Source organism: Erpetoichthys calabaricus, chromosome 9, assembly GCF_900747795.2.
Source record: "Erpetoichthys calabaricus chromosome 9, fErpCal1.3, whole genome shotgun sequence".
NCBI lineage: Eukaryota > Metazoa > Chordata > Cladistia > Polypteriformes > Polypteridae > Erpetoichthys > Erpetoichthys calabaricus.
Window position 1 is genome coordinate 182,088,013 of NC_041402.2, and position 20,549 is coordinate 182,108,561.

The 20,549-nt window shown below is 45.8% G+C and overlaps 1 protein-coding gene across 7 annotated transcripts in view; it reads left to right on the top strand.

Annotated features, from left to right (window-relative positions):
• The window catches only part of ass1 (argininosuccinate synthase 1), a 136,589-nt gene that overhangs the window by 35,882 nt on the left and 80,158 nt on the right, over positions 1–20,549 (top strand). For all 7 annotated transcript variants that reach the window (XM_028808541.2, XM_028808542.2, XM_028808539.2 and 4 more), the window contains exons 7-9: positions 789–859; positions 2,022–2,052; positions 18,288–18,378. In XM_028808541.2, coding sequence (XP_028664374.1) covers positions 789–859; positions 2,022–2,052; positions 18,288–18,378 — 193 coding nt within the window. The remainder of the gene's footprint in view (positions 1–788; positions 860–2,021; positions 2,053–18,287; positions 18,379–20,549) is intronic.

A 20,549-nucleotide genomic window follows, 5' to 3' on the forward strand; every position in this document is an offset into this window, starting at 1 on the left:
AAGGGGGCACCCAAAAACAACATGGAGGTGTACAGTTGGAAAGGAGCTGCAGAGCCTGAAGGAGCCGTGGAGAGGCTGGCCAAGGATAGACATGGGAGGGTGAACTTTATTGCTGCCCTAAGTGCCAGTTGGGCACAATGGGCATACCTCACCCTGTTCTGCAGTCCAAACAGAATTGTTTCAAAAGCCTCAATAAAGTGAAGACTTTTAAATACGGCATAGGTTTAGATCTGAAAGGCGCTATATGAAGGACCGACTGAGGAGTGGCATGCTGTCCATACATGTCTGGGCCCCCCTTTAGCCCTGTATGGCACAATATAAGAGTGCAGATGGCTCAGCGGTGTGCTGAATTCATCCATGAAAGGCACTACTGTATATGAACGAACGAATGAATGAATGATGCTGCTGAGCTGAAGGAGCCTGGAAGGGGCTTTAGCACGAAAGGCACTATATAAAGAAAAGATGTGCTGCCAACTCCCAGAGACCCCTTTGTCATTCTCACCCATCTGTGTATGCTGCATGTCTCCCTCCGCCAAGCCCAATTTATCATTTTTGCCCCCACATCCCAATAACATGCTTAGTGGGTGGGTGTGTGTGAGTGTGTAGGCCTCATGGTGTACTGGCACCCCTCCCAGGGTTCAATTTAGTAAATGGATGGCTGCTCATGTAAGGTGAAAGGCGCTATATGGAGATTCACTAAGAGTACGCTGTGAAAGGAGCTGGTGGTCCTCCTTTTCATGTAGACGTGCTGCTCATTTACCTGCTTTTCTTTCTTTCTGTGCCCACAGAAACATGGCATTGCAGTGCCAGTCACACCTAAAGATCCATGGAGCATGGATGCCAATTTAATGCACATCAGGTGAACACCTTTCTTATTTATTTATTTATTTATTTATTGTTGTTGTGCCCACTTTGCTTCAAAATTTGAAAGAGACACAATAGCAAATCAGCTGTGTGCCTATGGGGGTCCGGTGATTAACGGGCCTCCCACCCAGGGTTGGCTCCCGATTTGCGCCTGAAGGTCTATGGGCAGCTTGCCACCCTGAATTTGATTCAGCGGGTTTGAGAGTGTTATGTTTATTTAAAAGAAATATGGATTGGTGGCAAAGATTTGGGGAATAGATTATGTCTGAAAGGCGCTATATAATAAAAACTGATTAATGGTAGTTTATTAGAAAATGAATTACTAATTGCAATGTAGAAAATTGAGATGGCATATCTCTAGGGCAGAGTAAGACCTGAAAGGCACTATATAAAGTACAGATAGATTACTGACATGCTGTTTATCCATTGAGCCTGAAAGGCACTATATAACATCTGGATTAATGGTGTTCAGTTAACTGCTAGTGTGCTATATAAACTGAAATGGCATACGTCAGGGCAGGGATTACATTTGAAAGGCACTACATAAACTACAGACTGATTAGTGGTAATGATGATTATCCACAATGTGAGGAGCACGTTTGCCCGGACCCATTGGCATGACAATGTTGTGCAGGCCTGTATTAGCCACAGTGCCAGTGTGCCAAGGTTGGTGTAACAGGTTGGGGCAGGGGTGTACCAGGGGTCTGTTACCAAAACTCTGAAGTTTGCCATCCAGTCATAGCACAATCTGAGTACCAGGAGGGCACTTTAGTGAACTTTCATGAAGCCCAAACCTATACCCCCCACTAGGGTAAACGTAAGAGTTGGGGGTTGAGTATTTCAAAGTGTTAGAGCTAGTGGACCCACTAGCTTACTGCCATAGGGTGGTTGGACAGGTTTGTGGTGCCGTGAAAGGCGCTATATACACCGTCACTTCCTTGATTGATTGCCTAATTGGCTTTATGGTCTCCCCTTTCAATTCAAACTTCCATGGACCTCGTTAGGTGGAGCTGATGATTTGCCAGTGCCACTCTCTACCAATCCATCTGGATATTATATAGCACCTTTCACCTGCTCTCTGCCGGTGTGACTTTGCCACCTCTTGATGCCAGCTGTGCCAGTCTTTACTAATATTTCTGCTTTCTTTTATTTTGTAGCTATGAATCGGGCATTCTGGAAAACCCCAAGGTAAGACAGCATGCTGTTTTTTAACTTCTTATCCCCCCGGTGTCTTTAAAAGGCCACTGGTCAGTAGGGGGTCCTCCACCTACACTGGCAGGTATGCCTGGTGCTGTTTATAGTGCCCCACAGATCACAGCTGGAGGGGGAGCTCACTCAGTTAGGGTCTGATGGTAACACAGCATTGGGGACTAAAGTGACCACATTACTTGATTTAGTGCCTTTCCATAGCAAACACCAACCCAGGGTCCTTCAGGGTATATGGCACATTTTTTCTACATTGACATGTTAACTGACAAAGGGTGACACAAATTTAAAGATGCAAAGAAAATGTTATATATATATAGCGCCTTTCCATACTGAAAATAGTGCTTTATATATTTAGGTCAGTGCCACAGATCAACTGAAGGAAGCAGTTATTAAGAATACAACCAAGCAGCGTGCGTCAGCCACCGGCATTTTAGTGAGACATCAGGGTGACGTAAATATGAATAAATGAGCTGTATTGTATATAGCGCCTTTCCAGAGTGCTTTATGTATAGAACAGTTGCTGCTATGGTTCTACAATTGGAGCTGTGAACTGGCAGGTGAACTGACTCAGTTGAGGTCACACAGTAATTTAGTACTGGGGATTGAATAACAATTATTGTACAGTATATAGCGCCTTTCCACAGTGAACACCATGACAAGGTGTTTTATGGTATAGCAGGGCATTAATTGACACCCTGGGGGGAAAGTGATGGGGTCTGAACAAACAAAACTGAATTTATAAAGCACCTTTCCACTCGGCAGTCATCTTCTTAATGTCGTAATGTTAATTAAAAGTATTCATCAAACTTGAACATGCAACACTGGCTATTCCAATCTTATATAGCGCCTTTCACCATTGCACAAACCTCTCATGGGCTCCAGTACTTTGCATTTAGTAGGTTTTGTCCTCCTCATTTAACCTAAAGGGTTGCGGTGGTCTGCCGTTACTGTTTGGGTGGTATGGTGTGGCTAGTTGTGTCATTAGTTGGTGACATTTGATTGGCTTTTATTTTCTGTGGAATAATGCTGAGCTTTTATGTCCCCAAATTCCACAGCCATGGATTCCATGGAGGCCAGTGGTTGGGAGAAGCAGCTCGGACCACCTGCCACCATCGGAAAGTGAACAATAGCACTAAAATCAGCTTTGGCCGCTGGGCAGCACAGTTTAGAGGGGATGTCAATGGATCCCCCCCCACCACCCATATCCCCAAATTTAATCACAGCTTCAGGTTGTGGCCGACCATTAAAGTTCACAAGCCCAACTGGAGTTGGAGCGCTTGGCCAGGAGTGCATGGCGGAGGTCCGCGAGATGACAAACGGCAGCTTGTCCTACGCGGCCCTCTTAGGGAGGCACGTAATTTCCAATTTCATGGGAGCGAGAGGAGAAAACACTCGGGCGAGGCTCAGCTGGTGGCAAACGCGCCTCGCTTTTAGGGCCCTTTGTTTCAGAATATCGCCGGCGGGAGCAACATGGGAGGGGACACATCTTGGCGTGACACCACACCATAAAATGTCACCTTCTACAAAGGGTCAATTAGGCAGATGAGGCCCAGCGGGCAACTGGTGCCCCTGAAAGTGGCTGCCAGGCTGTCCTTTCTTTCTTTCTTTCTTTCTTTCTTTCTTATAGTGTCTTTTTTATTTGACATCATTATAGAGCATGCAATGACTGTAATTTCTTTCTTTCCTTATTTTTCTTTTTCTTTCTTTCTTTCTTTCTTTCTTTCTTTCTTTAATCATTCATCCTTCTTTCTTTTTCTTTCTTTCTTACACTTCTCCCTTTGTTTTCTTTCTTTCTTTCTTTCTTTCTTTCTTTCTTTCTTTCTTTCTTTCTTTCTTTCTTTCTTACACTTCTCCCTTTACTCTTTATTTCTTTCTTACACTTTTTAGGTGTTGATTGTATTGAGTATGACAAATGCAATGAGTATGTGTCTGTTATATGGAATTTGGAATTCATAAAAGCACTGTTAATATGTGTGATGCGTCACTTGTTGGAATGACAGGAATATAGTAACTGAATGGATACACAGATACAAAGTCACACAGACACTTTTCCATTTATTATATTATATTATATTATATTATATTATATTATATTATATTATATTATATTAGCTCTGCTACCCACCTAAGAGAGGTTGAAATCTCAGTAATCAACATAGACCTCAGCTACATTTGTTGTGCACCATCTGTTGGAATGTGTTTTGTAATACATGTAGTAATAAAATGCATTGCATTTGTCATTCCAACAAATGGCACATCACAACCATTTGTAGTAATGAAGTGCATTACTTCTAATATTTGTCATGCGCCACCTGTTCAAATGACAACTGCAATGCATAAGTCTCTGTTATATGCCATTTTGTATGGGCTTTGTATAAGCAGGATTAATGTTTGTGATGTGCCATCTGTTAGAATCCTTTTTTAAGGTTAAGATTAAAATTCATTATCTTTTTATTAAGGTGGAAGGTGGATTATATTAAATTATATGATTATAGCCCTATAATGGGAAGCTGCCCTGTCTGTATATTGATGTTTCCTGCCTTGCACCGAGTGTTGCTCAGGTGTTTTAAGGCTCCAGCCTAAAAATATGCCCACTACACTCAGTATTCTTTGATTTATTAATTTATCTATTATTATTATTATTTGGCTGACACTCTTATCCGGGGTGACTTACAACATTTAAGATACATTTGTTTCCATTTCTTTTGTTTTGTTTGTTTCTTTTTCAATTGGAGCACAGGCCGGTGAAGTGACTTGCTCGGGGTCACACCATGTCAGTAGTGGGCTCTGAACTCACAACCTCAGACTGTGATGTCCAGATCCTTCACCACTATGCCCCCTTTGGGGTCTTTTGGGGGTGTCTCTGTATTCAGCCTGTGTGTTGTGGGTGGCAGTTGAGTCGCCCTGATGAAGTAAATATGAGGCACTTGAATAAAGTTAAATCCCCTCCGTCATTTCTTATTTATATAGTGCCTTTCACCATACATCCCCTTACAGAGTCATGAGGATGTGCCCCCTACTCTCTGTCTCCTTTTATTAATAAATCACTGAGGGTGCCATACAATTGGTTCAACTTCTGTTGTCTTTTTCTTTGACGCTCAGGCAGGTCATGTGACTTGCTCAGGGTCACGCAGGGTTAGTAGTGGGATTTAAGGTCCAAAGTCCAGTATGCCACACTTTGTTATGTGGGGGGTCTATCCTGGCAGCACTGGGCACGAGACAGAAACCAAGCAGTCCTTGGCAGGGCACAGTCTGGATTCTCTACCAAGAAAAGCTGGAGCCCCCAGCAAAGAACACGGAGGGAATGTGTCAATCCCACCCAGTCTATGGTTTGAACCCGGGACTCTGAGGCAGCCTTTTTACTTCTTTTTCCCTTGAATTGGATGAAGCGGTTTTCCAAATGTCCCCTCGCATCCCCTCTCCCCTTTCGTTTTCACCCTTGTTCCTCCAGTCGTCTTTGCCGTTTTTTTTCCCTTTTTTAATCGACGCTCCTTCCTCGCAGTAATTTCCCAAAACAGATGGCTGGGCTCGTCTGGCCCCTCTCTCTCTCTCTCTCCCTCTCCCTCTCCCTCTCTCTCTCGCTCTCTCCGTCTTTTTCTCTTCCACGTCCTTCTCTGTCTTTTCTTCCTGCTCTTGGAGACTCAATTCAGGAGCAATGAGGCAGCAAATGTGCAGAAAGATAGAAATTTACTTGCTTTAAGTTCATGCTGCAGCCTTTCGTCAAAGAGCGCATTCAGCCACCCGGAGCACAACAATATCGGCCGAGTGAATAAAGCCGGCAAGCCGGCTCTGTGTTTCAACATGATGCTTCAGTTCACGGCCCATTTGCCTCCAATATTCTACTTTTTCTCCCTGGCATATTTTTATCTTTTCGTTTCTTTCAGGATGACATTTGGGGCCGGGCCCTCCTGCGGGGAGGTCTAAATGAAATGCATTGATACAGCGCTAGAAACAATTTGTCTCTTCAACTGTTTCTTGTATTTAAAAAGAGAGAGAGAGAGAGAGAGCAAGTCGTACAGTTTAATCAGGAATACAGATCAAGCCATGCTGGCCTTGGTGGTGGGGGGCTTGGGGGGGGCAGTCAGCTGACTCTTTGACCGTGCTTGTATGGCGCTGCACACTTTTCCTTAGTTTTCTGTGCTTTGTTGATTGATGGCTTTGGTTTTACTCATCATCACTGATATTGGTCAATATAAGGATAGCGTAGTAGGTAGGATATGCAAAGGCACCAGCACAAAGATTTCGATGGACTGACGACTTCTCTGTTTGCTGTCAGGTGGACAGCAGGCTGCTGGATGGGCCTTAGAGGGTCCCGAACGCCTTGCTAGTGGAATGTAATTCTTAATTCCTGGTGTGACCCACCATCTTAGGATCTTTGTTATTCCATTTCCTGGAACGTTCCAACTCGCTGAATGAGGTGATTTGGAGGTCCCCGCTGTGGGGTTCAGGGTCTTTTTTTTTTTTTTACAGTGATGGCGGCCTACGTTTCTGCCAGGCCCTAATGTCAGGGTGACATACGAATATCAAGAGACTTGACACGTGAGAGTAGTAGCCCCAGGGGCCATCAGGCCCATTTGTTTAGCTAATAGTTAAGATGTTCCAAAATCTCTTAGCAAATAAATAAATGGTGAGGTGAAGTGTATGGAAACTTCCGGCATATCCAGCTGGAAGGATCCTGATACTTTTACCAAGTAGCACGCTGAGGGACCCTCAAGTTGTGATTTGATGTCATTTTGGTGGACAGGACGGACCTTCTATAAGAATGCAGGATTGGAGTGCTGCCTTGTGGATTTTTGGATGCTGACGCTCTGGTGGTCCATCTCGTTCAATAAGGGCTTTCATGGTTATCCACAATCCAGTCGTTCATGGTTCATATAACTGCCCACCATCATCCTGCTAGGCCATTTGTACTCAGGTGTGTAACGTTACAGCAGCAGTCTTGATGACTTTTAAGGTACTCTGACATTAAACCAAGTGGCCTGGATGTATGGATGCAACGCTACGGTGGGCCACTTGAGGCAGTTGCAAGGCCTGAACGTTGTGGTGGTCTGCTGTATGGATGTCACGGTGGATTGTGTCATGGCGAGCACGGACCTCCATCCAGTTCAGCTCAGAGACTTCAGGCTTTCTGGGGTCTGGAATTTCACTTCATGGATTTCAGGTTGCTGATGTTTTATGGTGGTCTGGCTCATCAAATGAGGTCTTTCGTGGTCTAGGCCATAATGGTCTGGGCTTTAAAGTTATAACTGTCCAATTCCTGATGCTCTGGGTTGTAATCTCATGGCGAGATCCCATATGGCATGTAGCGTTCAGACACCCACCTAGCAGGGTTTTAGGGGTCTGGAGTTTCACTTCATGGATCTGATGTTATGAAAATGCAACGTATCAAATGAGGCTTGATGGTCCAGGCCAAGAGAAAAGGAACATCAATTATCAGTACAAGATGGGAGACGCTGGCCTACACGAAGCAAACTCTGAAATGGATTTGGGGGTTCATGTTGACACATCATTGTCATCGTCTAAGCTGTGAGCAAATAAGAAGTGAGGTGACAGCCTAGAAACTGGGGAGGGGGGGGGGCATAACAGCAGAGGGTCAGGGTTAGGGTGAGACCACATCTGGAGGACTCTGTGAACATCTGGCCTCCACACCACAAGGAAGACAGCTGAGCAGCACCTGAAACTGTGCAGAGGGGAGAGCAACCGAGTGGACATTATGGGATGTTATGCTTAGACTGCACAGTTCTGGATGGATGGATGGATGGATGGATGGATGGATGGATGGATGGATGGATGGATGGATAGGACTATTATACTCAGACTATAATACACACTAGTAAGACTGCATCTGGAATTCTTTGGGGAGTTCAGGTCACCACACTACAAGAAAGACAGAGCAGCACTTGAGGAGATACCATGTGTATGTTATGGGACATCATGCTTAGACTACACAGTTCTATGAAAGGATAGTAGGTTTGGAAAATGGATGGATGAATGGATGAGATGTTATGCTCAGACTATATACCACTATAGTGAGACCTCGTCTGGAGTATTGTGTGCAGTTCTGGGCACCACAGTACAAGAAGGACAGAGCAGCTCTTGAAGCTGAGCTGAGGAGACCCACCAGGTACACCCCAGGACTTCGGGTATACTCAAACTGGCACTGGCACGTTTGTCCTCCATGTACCCCCTCTCCCCCTGAGTGTGACTAGTGTGATCACTCTGTGTCAGGCCTACCATAACGTGCCCAGGCCCGCTTGGAAGAGGTGTGCCCAGTAGCATTTGGGGACAGTGTGATCACTAAATGTGCCTGAACACGGAAAACAGACCTGACATCAATGACATCCATCAGCTGGACCATCACAACACAAGACTCCCTACTGTCCACAAGCTGGACCTTCATAACCTTATAACCCCGCTGTCCATCAGCTAGCCCTCCATAACATGTGTGTCACTGAGATGTACCTGCGGCCAATGGAACACAGTGGCGCATTGACCACATGTTGTTTTTCACATTGGTTACATACTGGTGGTCCACTTATTAAAGATAGGGTGGCCCAGTTAAAAGAATTCAGAGGTCAGCGTGTCTGGTGATCACACCTGGTGGAGAAGTACAGTAAGATGAGATGTTATGAAGGTTGAAGGCGGCATTGTATGTTATGGAGGTCCAGCTGATGGACAGTTAGGATTTACACAGTGATAAAGGACCAGCCGGTGGACAGCAGGGCCCTCCAGGGCCTTCATGTTGTGACAATCTACCTAGTGGAAGGTGGGGTTGTTATTTTATGAGGGTCCAGCTCGAGGACAGCTTGGTTCTTACGTTGTGAGGGTGCAGCTGATAGAGAGCAGAATTCTTACTAAATCTGGGTCCATCTTGTGGACAGCAGAGCTTTTATGGAGTGAAGGACTAGCTGATGGATAGCAGGGTTATGAGGTTATGAAGGGCAAGCTGGTGGTCAGAAGTAGAATTAAATGGGGGTCCAGCTTGTGTATTGCAGGTTATGAAGGACCAGTTTATAGACAGCAGCATTATAAGGTCCAGCTGAGGACACCCGGGCTCTCATGTTGTGGTGGTCCAGCTGATAGAAGACAAGGTGTTATTTTGTGAGGGTTCTGCTTTTGAGTAGCAGGTCTCTTATGTTATGGAGGTCCATCTAATAGACAGCAGGATTTACACAGTAATGAAGGTCCAGCTGGTGGACAGCATGGCCATCATGTTGTGACGATCTACCTACTGGTTTTATGGGGGTCCACCTTGTGTATAGCAGGCCTCCTATGTTATGGAGGTCCAGCTTGTGGGCTGCAGGGCTCTCATGTTGTGATGGACGACAAGGTGTTATTTTGTGAGGGTCCTAGTTTTGAGTAGGTGGGCTTTTATATTATAGAGGTCCAGCTGATGGACACTTAGGATTTACACAATGATGAAGGGCCAGCTGGTGGACAGCAGGCTTGTGGTTTTATGGGGGTCCACCTTGTGTATAGCAGGCCTTTTATGTTATGGAGGTCCAGCTTATGGACAGCAGTATTATGAGGGCAAGCTGGTTGGCAGCAAGGGGTCTCATGTTGTGAGGGTCCAGCTGGCGGACAGCAGGGTGTTATTTTGTGAGGGTCCTGCTTTTGGGTGGCCGGGCTCTTATGTTATGGAGGTCCAGCTAGCAGACAGCAGGGCCTGGACACTGGAGCACCCGGTGGGTGAAAGTCTCCAGAAGCCCACCGAGTTTATTGTCTTTTAACGCGCTGAATCTCTAAAGCTGTCAGGCGGCGCCCGAAGCCGACGTTTGTTATCGATGTAATCAAGGAACACAAATGGACCTTCTTGCTGTCACTTCATTCATTTGCACAAAGCGCTGAGGCGGAAACTTCCAAACTCAAAGTCAATTTCAGTGTTTAGTTAAAAGGAAGAGAAGATGGGGTCCGGGGAGAGCCGCGGGCCGAGATTAGTTATTGTATCATGATTTGTCTGGTAAAGGTTTCCATTTAAATGCGCGCAGTTGTTATTTTGCATAGTTCCTCTGCAATTTGGCTCAGCTCAGGAAACATCGGCAGCGATTTGCTCCTAATGCCGCTGTAATTGGCCGCCACGGCGCTCACGGGAGCAGGCTGGCCTCCGACTCCCACTGGCAATTGGAATGGGGTGCCCGGCTCTAAATGGAAATGTAGCGTCTGTCACGAGGACGGCTCAAGGAGCTTCGCTGACTCGTTAATACGGGAAACAAAGCGGCGCAGGGAGGCAGAAATTCGCAGGCCCGGGTTGGGCCTCGCCTATGGAGTACACCTGAAACAGGACGAGAAACGGACGTCGTCTGAGCATTTCAAGGTGTCAGAAGTGTGCGTATAGACGCGTGTGTGTACATACGTGACGTAAGTCACTTCATCAAGCACTGAAATACGCAGACATTACGTGGATACGTGCGTCACTGAGTGTGCGGTGTATCATGACATACCGGGCATACTGAACATACGTACATACGTGCAGACGTGAAGCAGTACTGCTGTGCCAACCTACGTGCTGTACATGCAGCCATAGTTTAGTACACACAGCTACTGTGCACACATACTGACGTAAATACCTTAATGTATACAATCACGCATATCTCCTATACATATTCATACATAACTACAGATACGTGTTCTGAATATCATAATATAAGATATACTTACACACGCACACAGTGTCATATGGACAGATATCATTCTTACATTCAAACTTTCACATACAATGTGATGCCCACGTGTCTACGGCCCTGACACAGGCAGGCAGGACACGAATTCTCGTCACGATTTGCTTTCCTCTGCACTCCACACAAGTCTTTTCACTGTCGCCTTCAGTCCTCCCTACAGGCCTTGCCCTTTGCCTCGCGACTCTGGCTGATGACTTCTGGTGACTGGCGCCTTTTTATAGGGCACCCGGTAGGACTCCAGGTGCCCAACAATCTTCTTCCAGGAGCACTTCTGGGTGCCGCCCAATAGGACCGTGAAAACGTTCATGTGCCCTCTGCCAGCGGCGGCCACGGGCCCCAACAGGGTTGAGTTTCTATACTCATGACCCCTGGCGCCCCTGGAAACCATGGGGGCTACCCTCTGATGGTCCTGGAAATACTCTCTCCTGCGGTCCTTCCATAGTCAGGGCGTCCACATAATTACTGTAAATAAATATGTATCACCTATCAATACATTCACATGCACAAACATTCATACATACGGTATACATACTGTACATATGGTACATACGATATCCAAATATACAAAAAGCACACATGCGCATCCACCATACAGGCATACATAACATCATGTACATGTTAATGAGAGTATACTGTATCTATGCCTGTAAATATACATGCATGCACATAAACTCATGTGTACATACTGTGGTCTCAGGACCCCCAAACCCTTGACACTACACAATTACACAAGCGCCAGTCACGGGTTTAAATGACCTTTTTATTCAAAGTTTGTACCTTAAACACACGAGTCACAGATCTTTCCTACCTTTACTTTCTCCAAAATCTCCTCCATCAATTGTTGTCCTCCTCCTCCTCTTCCCCTTCCTCCTGCACCTCCCAGCTCGGAGTCCCCCTTTATTATAGACATAGGAGCGCCTCCGGGGCCACAGCACTGTATGACAGGGTAAGGCGGAGGCTTCTCAAAGTACAGATGGCCATTTCCAACAGGGCCGCCCAACTGGACTACAGTTCCCAGCATGCCCTGTGCGTTTGTGCATCAAATGCTGGTATCCTAGTGTATCAGGGACCCATACAGCTGTAGAAGACTGTCTCCCCCAGTCCATCCATCTTGTAGTCCTGAATAGGCAAGGGAATGCCGTCCCCCAGTCCGTGAATTACAGTAACTCCATAGGGGATGGTCTCATGAATATTCATACATGCCACCCATACTGTACATGGCGCACATGCGTACATGCAGACCCACAGACAGTGCATTCACACATACGCACCTTCATAGACACAGACATGCGCACACTGTGCACCTTCATTACGTGTTCACGCCTCCACACATACATATATGTGAATTCACACGTAAGCCTTCATGTGTTTTTATAAATACTCACATGCACAGACACACACACACACACACACGTTCAGGCCCTTTAACATGTTGCCCATCTCATTTTAAAATAAACTGAAATGCAGAAGATGATCAAATTCAAGGACAGTGCAAGAGAAGATCAACACAACGATAAAGACTTGGGGTACCAGCCGGGTGACCCCGTATCGCAGCAGCGTCTTTTCAGACGCAAGTTCAAAACAGAACTTACAAAGATGGCGGAGCTTCCAGCTTGGAGTCCTTCTGGCAGGGAGAGGCAGGTCCAAGGGGGAGGAGGGACAGACACAGGAAGTGACATCAGAGGTGTTTTAGCTGTCAATCATCTGGTCTGCAAAGGGAGGAAATGAGAATGGCATTAAGACACAGCGCCAACCCCTGGAGCTGAAGTAGAACTGCAGTCACCAAAGCCCTTCGGCTGTCCCCTATGCGCACACGTGTGACAACAGACAGGTACGTTTATAAAATACAAAAAGTGAAATCTGAAAATGGCAGAATGGAGTCTGGGATTTTAGAACAGGAATACCAAGGCTTGGCACATGTCCTGTATGGTCTGCTTTTTTGTCATCTCCTTGTGTTCTTTGCAGAGCACCCTGTGATGAGGTTTGCCGTAAAAGGCGCTATATAGTCGATCAAGACTGACACCGTGGGCTCTCCTCCGTAATTCACTTGTAAGATGAGGTGCAGGCCGGTCCTGTCAGCATCGGTGTGACTTTACTACACAGGAATATGCCAGGGCAGTAGACTGGCATGCCATTCAGGGGCCCTTCCCGGCCTCGTGCCCACCATGTGCCTACCTCATTTTACAATTTTTTTTTTCTCACTTACTGAATTCCATCCGATGCCCAGGCCTTTAAGCGTTCAGGCGTTATGAACACACACACACACACACACACACACTCACACACACACACACACACACACACACGTATACAGCGCCATGTCCTGAGCCACCATGCACCTCCCAGGTGGCTCGTCAGCACAGAGCCTGCCCCGTGTGCCAATGCACTCGTGCTGGAAGGGACAGGCGGGCTCTCCATGTGACTGACAGATAGTCACTTAGCTGCCTCACTTGACGCTGAGAGTGACAATTCTGCTGCCCGCTGGGAGCCGGTCAAGGGGGAAATGAAACCAGCTACAGGAGAAAATGGCACAGCGCATTTGCTTTGCTCTTTGATGACTTTCTCAACTTTTTGTGTTTTTTTCCTCCTTAAACTTTTACCATTTCTCCTATTTTTATTCACACCCCCCCACTCCCCACAACTCCCCACCCAGTGCCCCCATCTTCTGCTGTCCTTCTCTTTCTCAGTCCAAAGGCGCTTTATTAGTGTGCTGACATTGACATAAATACACAAAAATGTGAGCACAGATGACGAGAGTGAATAACGAACAGAGTGTCAAATAGGGCGGGCGTGTACACTGGCATGTGCTGCTGCTGCGCCTTACCGTGCCAGGACCCCAGCTCAATCCCCCTGCCGTTGTTTGTGTGAGTTTTATCTGCCAGTAGGGGGCGTCCTTCCTAGATGGCCAACACACCTCTAAGGTTAAGGGGACCAGCAACTCAACTCTGCAGCAGCCCCCCAGAATGCTGGTGAGGTACAGCGCCTATAAAAAGTCTTCACCCCCCCCCCGGAAGTTTTCACGTTTTTTCTTGTTACACAACATGAATTCAATTTGCCTTTTTTGACATCAATCAGCAGAAAAAGACACTTTAATGTCAAAGTGGAAACAGACCTCGGCAAAGTGGGCTAAATTTATTACAAATTTCACCCCCTTTAATGAGACACCCCTAAAATCTCATGGGTGCAGCACACGGGCTTTAGAAGTCCCGCCATTACTTCAACGGAGGTCACCTCTCTGGGGTGTCACTTGATTGTCATCTAAATCCACCTGAATTTTGGCAGGTCCAGCTTGTCTTGTGACAGTATGGTGGGCTAACCTGCATGATGATGAGAAAAGAACACAACAAGGAGCTCCATGAAGAGCACAAGTCAGGAGATGGAGACGAGAAAACATTCAAGTGCCTGCTTGCCCAGCGTAATAAAGCACAAGATTTGGGGAATTCCACCACGCATACTTGAAAATAAGGCAGCGAAAAATACGTCTTTACAGAGACGAGTTCAGAATGGAACTGTGGAGTATAACAAAAGATGGCATACATACAAAACTAGAAAGGACATCATGTGGAGGCGGGCTCTGGGAGACCAGGACTGGAAGTGATGTCATTAAGGGGCGGGTTCAGGGAGACCAGAACTGGAAGTGATGTCATTAAGGGGTGGGTTCAGTGAGTGCAGGACAGGAAGTGATGTTATTAAGGGGTGGGTTCAGGGAGACCAGGACTGGGAGTGATGTCATTAAGAGGTGGGTTCAGTGAGACCAGGACTGGGAATGATGTCATTAAGAGGCGGGTTCAGTGAGCGCAGGACAGGAAGTGATCTCATTAAAAGGCGGGTTCAGGGAAACCAGGACTGGAAGTGATGTCATTGAGGGGTGGGTTCAGTGAGTGCAGGACAGGAAGTGATGTTATTAAGGGGTGGGTTCAGGGAGACCAGGACTGGGAGTGATGTCATTAAGAGGCGGGTTCAGTGAGCGCAGGACAGGAAGTGATCTCATTAAAAGGCGAGTTCAGGGAGACCAGGACTGGAAGTGATGTCATTAAGAGGCGGGTTCAGTGAGACCAGAACTGGAAGTGATGTCATTAAGAGGTGGGTTCAGTGAGTGCAGGACAGGAAGTGATGTCATTAAGAGGTGGGGTCAGTGAGCACAGGACAGGAAGTGATCTCATTAAAAGGCGGGTTCAGGGAGACCAGGACTGGAAGTGATGTCATTAAGAGGCGGGTTCAGTGAGACCAGAACTGGAAGTGATGTCATTAAGAGGTGGGTTCAGTGAGCGCAGGACAGGAAGTAATGTTATTAAGGGGTGGGTTCAGGGAGACCAGGACTGGAAGTGATGTCATTAAGAGGCGGGTTCAGTGAGCTCGGGACTGGAAGTGATGTCATTAAGAGGTGGGGTCAGGCAGCCAGAACCAGAAGTGGTGTCATTAAGAGGCAGTTTCAGGGAGACCAGGACTGGAAGTGATGTCATTAAGAGGCTGGATCTTCTGATGGTCTGCAGAGGGGAAAATAGGAGAAAGCATCAGATGACAGCACCAACCCCTGGTCTGGCTAAGAAACCCCAATATCTGAGCCCTTAAACCATCTCCCAAGCGCACTTGTGTGACATGAGTTAAATTAATCATGAAGGACTGGAAAGAGTACAGTAGAGCTGGACATTTAATAGTGCAGGCCATCCACAGAATTTGAAGATGACAAGTGAGGGAGGCCACCAAAAGAAATCTGAAGGAGTGAGAAGCTACAGTGACAGAGACTAGAGCGGCAACAACTGTTTCCCGTGTGCAAAGAGGAAAAAAAACACATACACAGAGGACTTCTCATCAGAAGACACATGGGAGTCTGGAGTCAGTTGGAAGAAGGTTCTGTGGTCTGATGAGATCAGTGTTGAGGTTTTTGGCCATTACTGTTGACAAAGAGCCATGTCTGAACACTGCATCTGGTCACAAACACATCATCCCCACTTTGAGACTTGGTGCTGGGCTGGCAGCATCGGGCTGTGGAGATGTTTCTCTGCAGCAGGCCCTGAAAGCCTTGTGAGTGAGAAATGAATGGAGCAAAGTATGGGGCAATCCTAGAGGAAACCCTGATGGATTCTACAAGAAACCTGCAACTTTAACTCTTTTAAGGCTAATAGTTTTTTTTTCCTTTTGTCCCAGGGCTGAATATGTTTCCAAAAAACACAACGCAAAGGTTGCACGCATAAATCAACATAAGATACTTCTTTATGACAAATGTCACTCTTCTTTATGTTCCATGAGCCTCTACAGCACGGGGATTCACATCCTTATATTCCATGCGTCTTTGTCTCATCACTCATAAGCTGAAAGGCACTTTCCGAAAAAAAAAAAACACAACCTGAAGTAGTCGAGGGGCTGGTGATCTGTAGAGCCCACCAGCACACCGCGTTGTTTGATGAAGTCCGGTAGCCAGCTCGCCTCCCACAGATCTGTGTAGTCCCACCAGGGCGAACGTTGACGTAGGCGCGTCAGCTGCACGAGCACATTCAGCACTACGATCAGCTGGGGACCAATCAGCTGATGCAGGTAGCAGACTTTGGTTTCTGATTTCCATGTCGTTTACATCAGAATCGGAGTTCGATAAGTGCCTGTGTAGTCCTCTTAGGGCGAACGTTGGCGGAGGCCCGTCACACTAGTGTGTTCAGCACTGCGATCAGCACTGCGGTGGGGACTGATCAGCTGATGCAGGTAGTCGACTTTCGTTTTTTATTTCCATATCATCACAAGTTGGGGACTTTCAAAACTCGACTTGATGTTTTTTCGGTAGAAATAAATGGAATGGACTGGCGAGCTTTGTTGGGCTGAATGGCCTGTTCTCGTCTAGAGCGGCGAAAGGCAACCTTTTTCGAGGTGCGGCGCACTAAGTCCAAACATTTTCTTTCGCGGCGCACCTGAGGGACTGCCCATAAATAAAGTCGTGACGACACAATCTATGGACAATCGCCAATAAAAAGTTAATTTTACAAGTTTGAAAGACATTTTATTAATAAAGGAATCAAAGGATAAATCTTAAATTTGATTAATGTAAACGTTTAGATTGTTTATCAGCACATATTTGCTCCACCTTCTTCTATCCGTACAGTCTTCTAACAACGAGATTTTTTAAGTCTCACGAGATGTGTTTTTGACACCTATGGTGTTGATATTATGATGAATGGTGAACAGCGAAAATTTTAACTTGCATTCAAAATAAATACATTCGTTTATTCAACAATCTGATTAACCGTTATCTGTTCAACCAAAAGTTGAAAAACACTAGCAATTTTTTACAAAAGTTTTCGCGGCGCACCGGTTGCCCGACAGTGGTCTAAGTGTTCTAAAGTGTCGTGTAGTCCTCTCAGGATGAACGTTGGCGTAGGCGCGTCAGCTGAGGACCAATCAGCAGGAGACCGATCAGCTGATGCAGGTAGCTGACTTCCGTTTTCGATCTCCAGATGTGTTGCACCGGAGTTCAATAAGTTAAGAGTCCACAATAAATAATTAATTAATAATGCGCACGAGGTGCCATTCTAGACGCTGTTTACGCTGTCCTCGCACACGCAGGGATTCAACTTCAAGTCAGCGAGTCTAACATTCCTCTAGCAAACGGAGTCTGTATGTAAAATAACGGCGAGTTTTGTCGACGTTTACAGCTGATTGTCACCCTCCACCCCCTGCGACAAACACCCTCAGGGCTACGTGTCGACAAACGTTAACGTCTGCCCTAAAAGAATGAAAGACGATTTGTTTCCCAAGCAGAAAACCAAAGCTGCACAGGAATCCTGGAGTGGCCGCGTCAGAGTCCACATCGGAGTCTAATGGAGAACTTGTGGCCGGACGTGACAGAGGACCCAGGACACTTGACAGAGCTGAAGGAGCTTTAATAATAATAAGAAGAAGAATATGCCAAAGATGACAGAGAAAGCTCTGAGCACGTAGACTGACGTGAATAATTAGGCGGCCAGTCATTTTGTATTTAATATCAGTCATTCATTTAGACTACTTTGCAGATACCACTTTTCAGTTTAACGTGAAGGGGTCTTTTTCTGTTGATCAACATCAAATAAGGCCATTTCAATCCCACTGTGGTTCAATGTTGTGTATGTGAGGGGGGTGAATTTTGTTTGCAGTCACTTAAGGCAGGCAGTGTGGTCATTAAGGCTTTGGAGTTCAAACCCTGAGGCTGTGGGTTCAAATCCCGCTACTGACACCATGTGACCCTGAGCAAGTCACCTGACCTGCCAGTGCTCCAGCTGGAAAACCAAAAGAAATGGAACCAATTGTATCATAAATGTTGTAAGCTCTCCTGGATAAAGGTGTCAGCCAAATAAATAAATGTACAGAATGGTCCACAAAGGCGCCCTGTACCCATGATCTTGTCAGAGTCCAGGAGATTGGTGGGCACAAGGTCTTTTCTAGCAGACTTACGAGAGTTCATGAGTGGGGAGGACATGCCAGCTCCACACAGAAGGTACCCCCGCTCGCAGCTGAGCCCGGGTCTAAGTGCTACACTGAATGTATTGACTTCTTCATTTTGTCTTTTTCCAGAATCACCCTCCTAAAAGCATTTACCAGATGACCAAAGACCCTGAGACATCTCCCAACATTCCAGACATGCTGGAGCTAGAGTTCAAACGAGGTTTGTGTCAGTCTTTTCTGTGCCGCCTTCTGGAAAGTTCCATGTGATGCTGCAGACTGGCTATTGAGATGTGCAAATGTTGATTTCCTACCAACTGAGTGTAGTTTGGACAGCATGGTGGTGCTGTGGTCAGCCTTTTGGACATTGGCACTGGTGGAATTTCAGCCAAACAGCTGCTGTGTTTTTTTTTAGTTTTTGTTTTTCTTAAAAAATATTTGATATTTGATATCTCTTTCTTTATGCGTACCCTCAGTATTCATCTTACCCCCTTTCCTCACATGTCTCAACCACTCTTGTAGGACTTTTCTCCTGCAATAACATTCCTGTGAAGACTACCTCTCAGATTCACTCATTTCAAGGCACCTTGCTCACCTCCTGTCCACTTTTTGACTACCACCAATGGCAGACAGACCCCCGTTACCTGCTGTGAAAACATCATTCGTATTCCTGTAACGACTTCACCTCGTTGAAGGCGACTCTCAGCGTTCCTCCTATGCCTCAACTCCTCCTTGTTTGCCGCAACCTCTCTGACCTGGCACTTCCTTTGGTGATTGTGTCACCAAAGCCAAACTAACCAATCAGATCAAAGCAAACCAGACCAATCAGACTGCATGGAGGGACACAGACACATACACACGCACACTCATAGAGAGAGAGGTAGTGTTTTATTATATAGTAAACATAATATAATACTAGCTGCACTACCCGTCTAAAACAAGTTGAAATGTAAGTAATCAACACAGACCTTAGAGTTAACGTTTTATCTATTAGAATGTATTTTGTAATGAATGTAGTAACAAAATGCATCGCATTTCTCTTTCCAACAGATGGCTCATCACAAATATTTGTAATAATAAAATGCATAATAAATAAATACTGCGGTGGGTTGGCACCCTGCCCGGGATTGGTTCCTGCCTTGTACCCTGTGTTGGCTGGGATTGGCTCCAGCAGACCCCCGTGACCCTGTGTTCGGATTCAGCGGGTTGGAAAATGGATGGATGGATAATAAATAAATAGTACCAAAAAACATAATTCTTTGTGATGGACCAGCTGTTGGAATGACAAATGCAATACATATGTCTCTGTTAAATGTCATTTGGTATGGGATTCATAAAGGCAATATTAATGTTTGGGATGCAACATCTGTGGGATTAACAAATGCAATGCATTTTATTACTATAAATGTGTTGTGCCATCTGTTGGAATGACAAATGCTATGCATTTTATAACTACAAATATTTGTGGTGTACTATCTGTTGGATGACAAATGCAATGCATTTTATAATTGCAGATGTTTATGATGTGCCATTTGTTGGAATGACAGATGCAATGCATTTTATTATTGCAGATGTTTATGATGTGCCATTTGTTGGAATGACAGATGCAATGCATTTTATGACTACAAATGTTCATGGTGCACCATCTTTTGGAATGTCAGAGGCATAGTTGGACACACAGATACACAGGCACACAGACCTTCTACTTTTATTAAAGTGGTTAATTTAACATAAACATTAACTGGCACTTCTATATTGGCCCTGTTTGTGTGTGAATGTGCCTTTCAATGGACTGTCACCCCAAGCATGGCTGGTTCCTACCTTATCCCAAACGCTGCTAGGAGAGGTTCTGGCCAACTGTGACCCTGAATGTGATTAACAGATTTGGGATTCTATATAAGGCTATAATATAATGTTATATATAAGGCTCAATGTGAGCAGTTAAGTGCGTTTGTTCTTTATACAATTCCAAACCCTTGGTCCAATCTCAACAAACTTACACACACATATGCCACTTTGTGAGGATTGAGATGACAAGCTACTCCATCCATCCATCTATCCATTTTCTGCTGCTTATCAGTGTCTGAGTCATGTGTCCCACAGTCTAAGCAAAGATGCCCAGACATCCCTTTTTCCCCACCACCTCTTCCAACTCCTCTGGGGGGATACGAGGTGTTCCAGTCCAGTTCAGGGACATGACCTGTCCAGAATGCCCAAAATGTGGACCTGGAGGGGCGCCTTGTTCCTTTTTGAGCCCTGAAATAAATTTAAGAAATACACTGCAGAGGTTGAAGGGTCTTCTGCTGCCCATTAGAAGTTAGACACAGTAGATGTGCTGCTAAGGTAGGTGGCCGTGTGTGTGAATGTCCACTTTGGGTGGGCTGCAGTCCACTC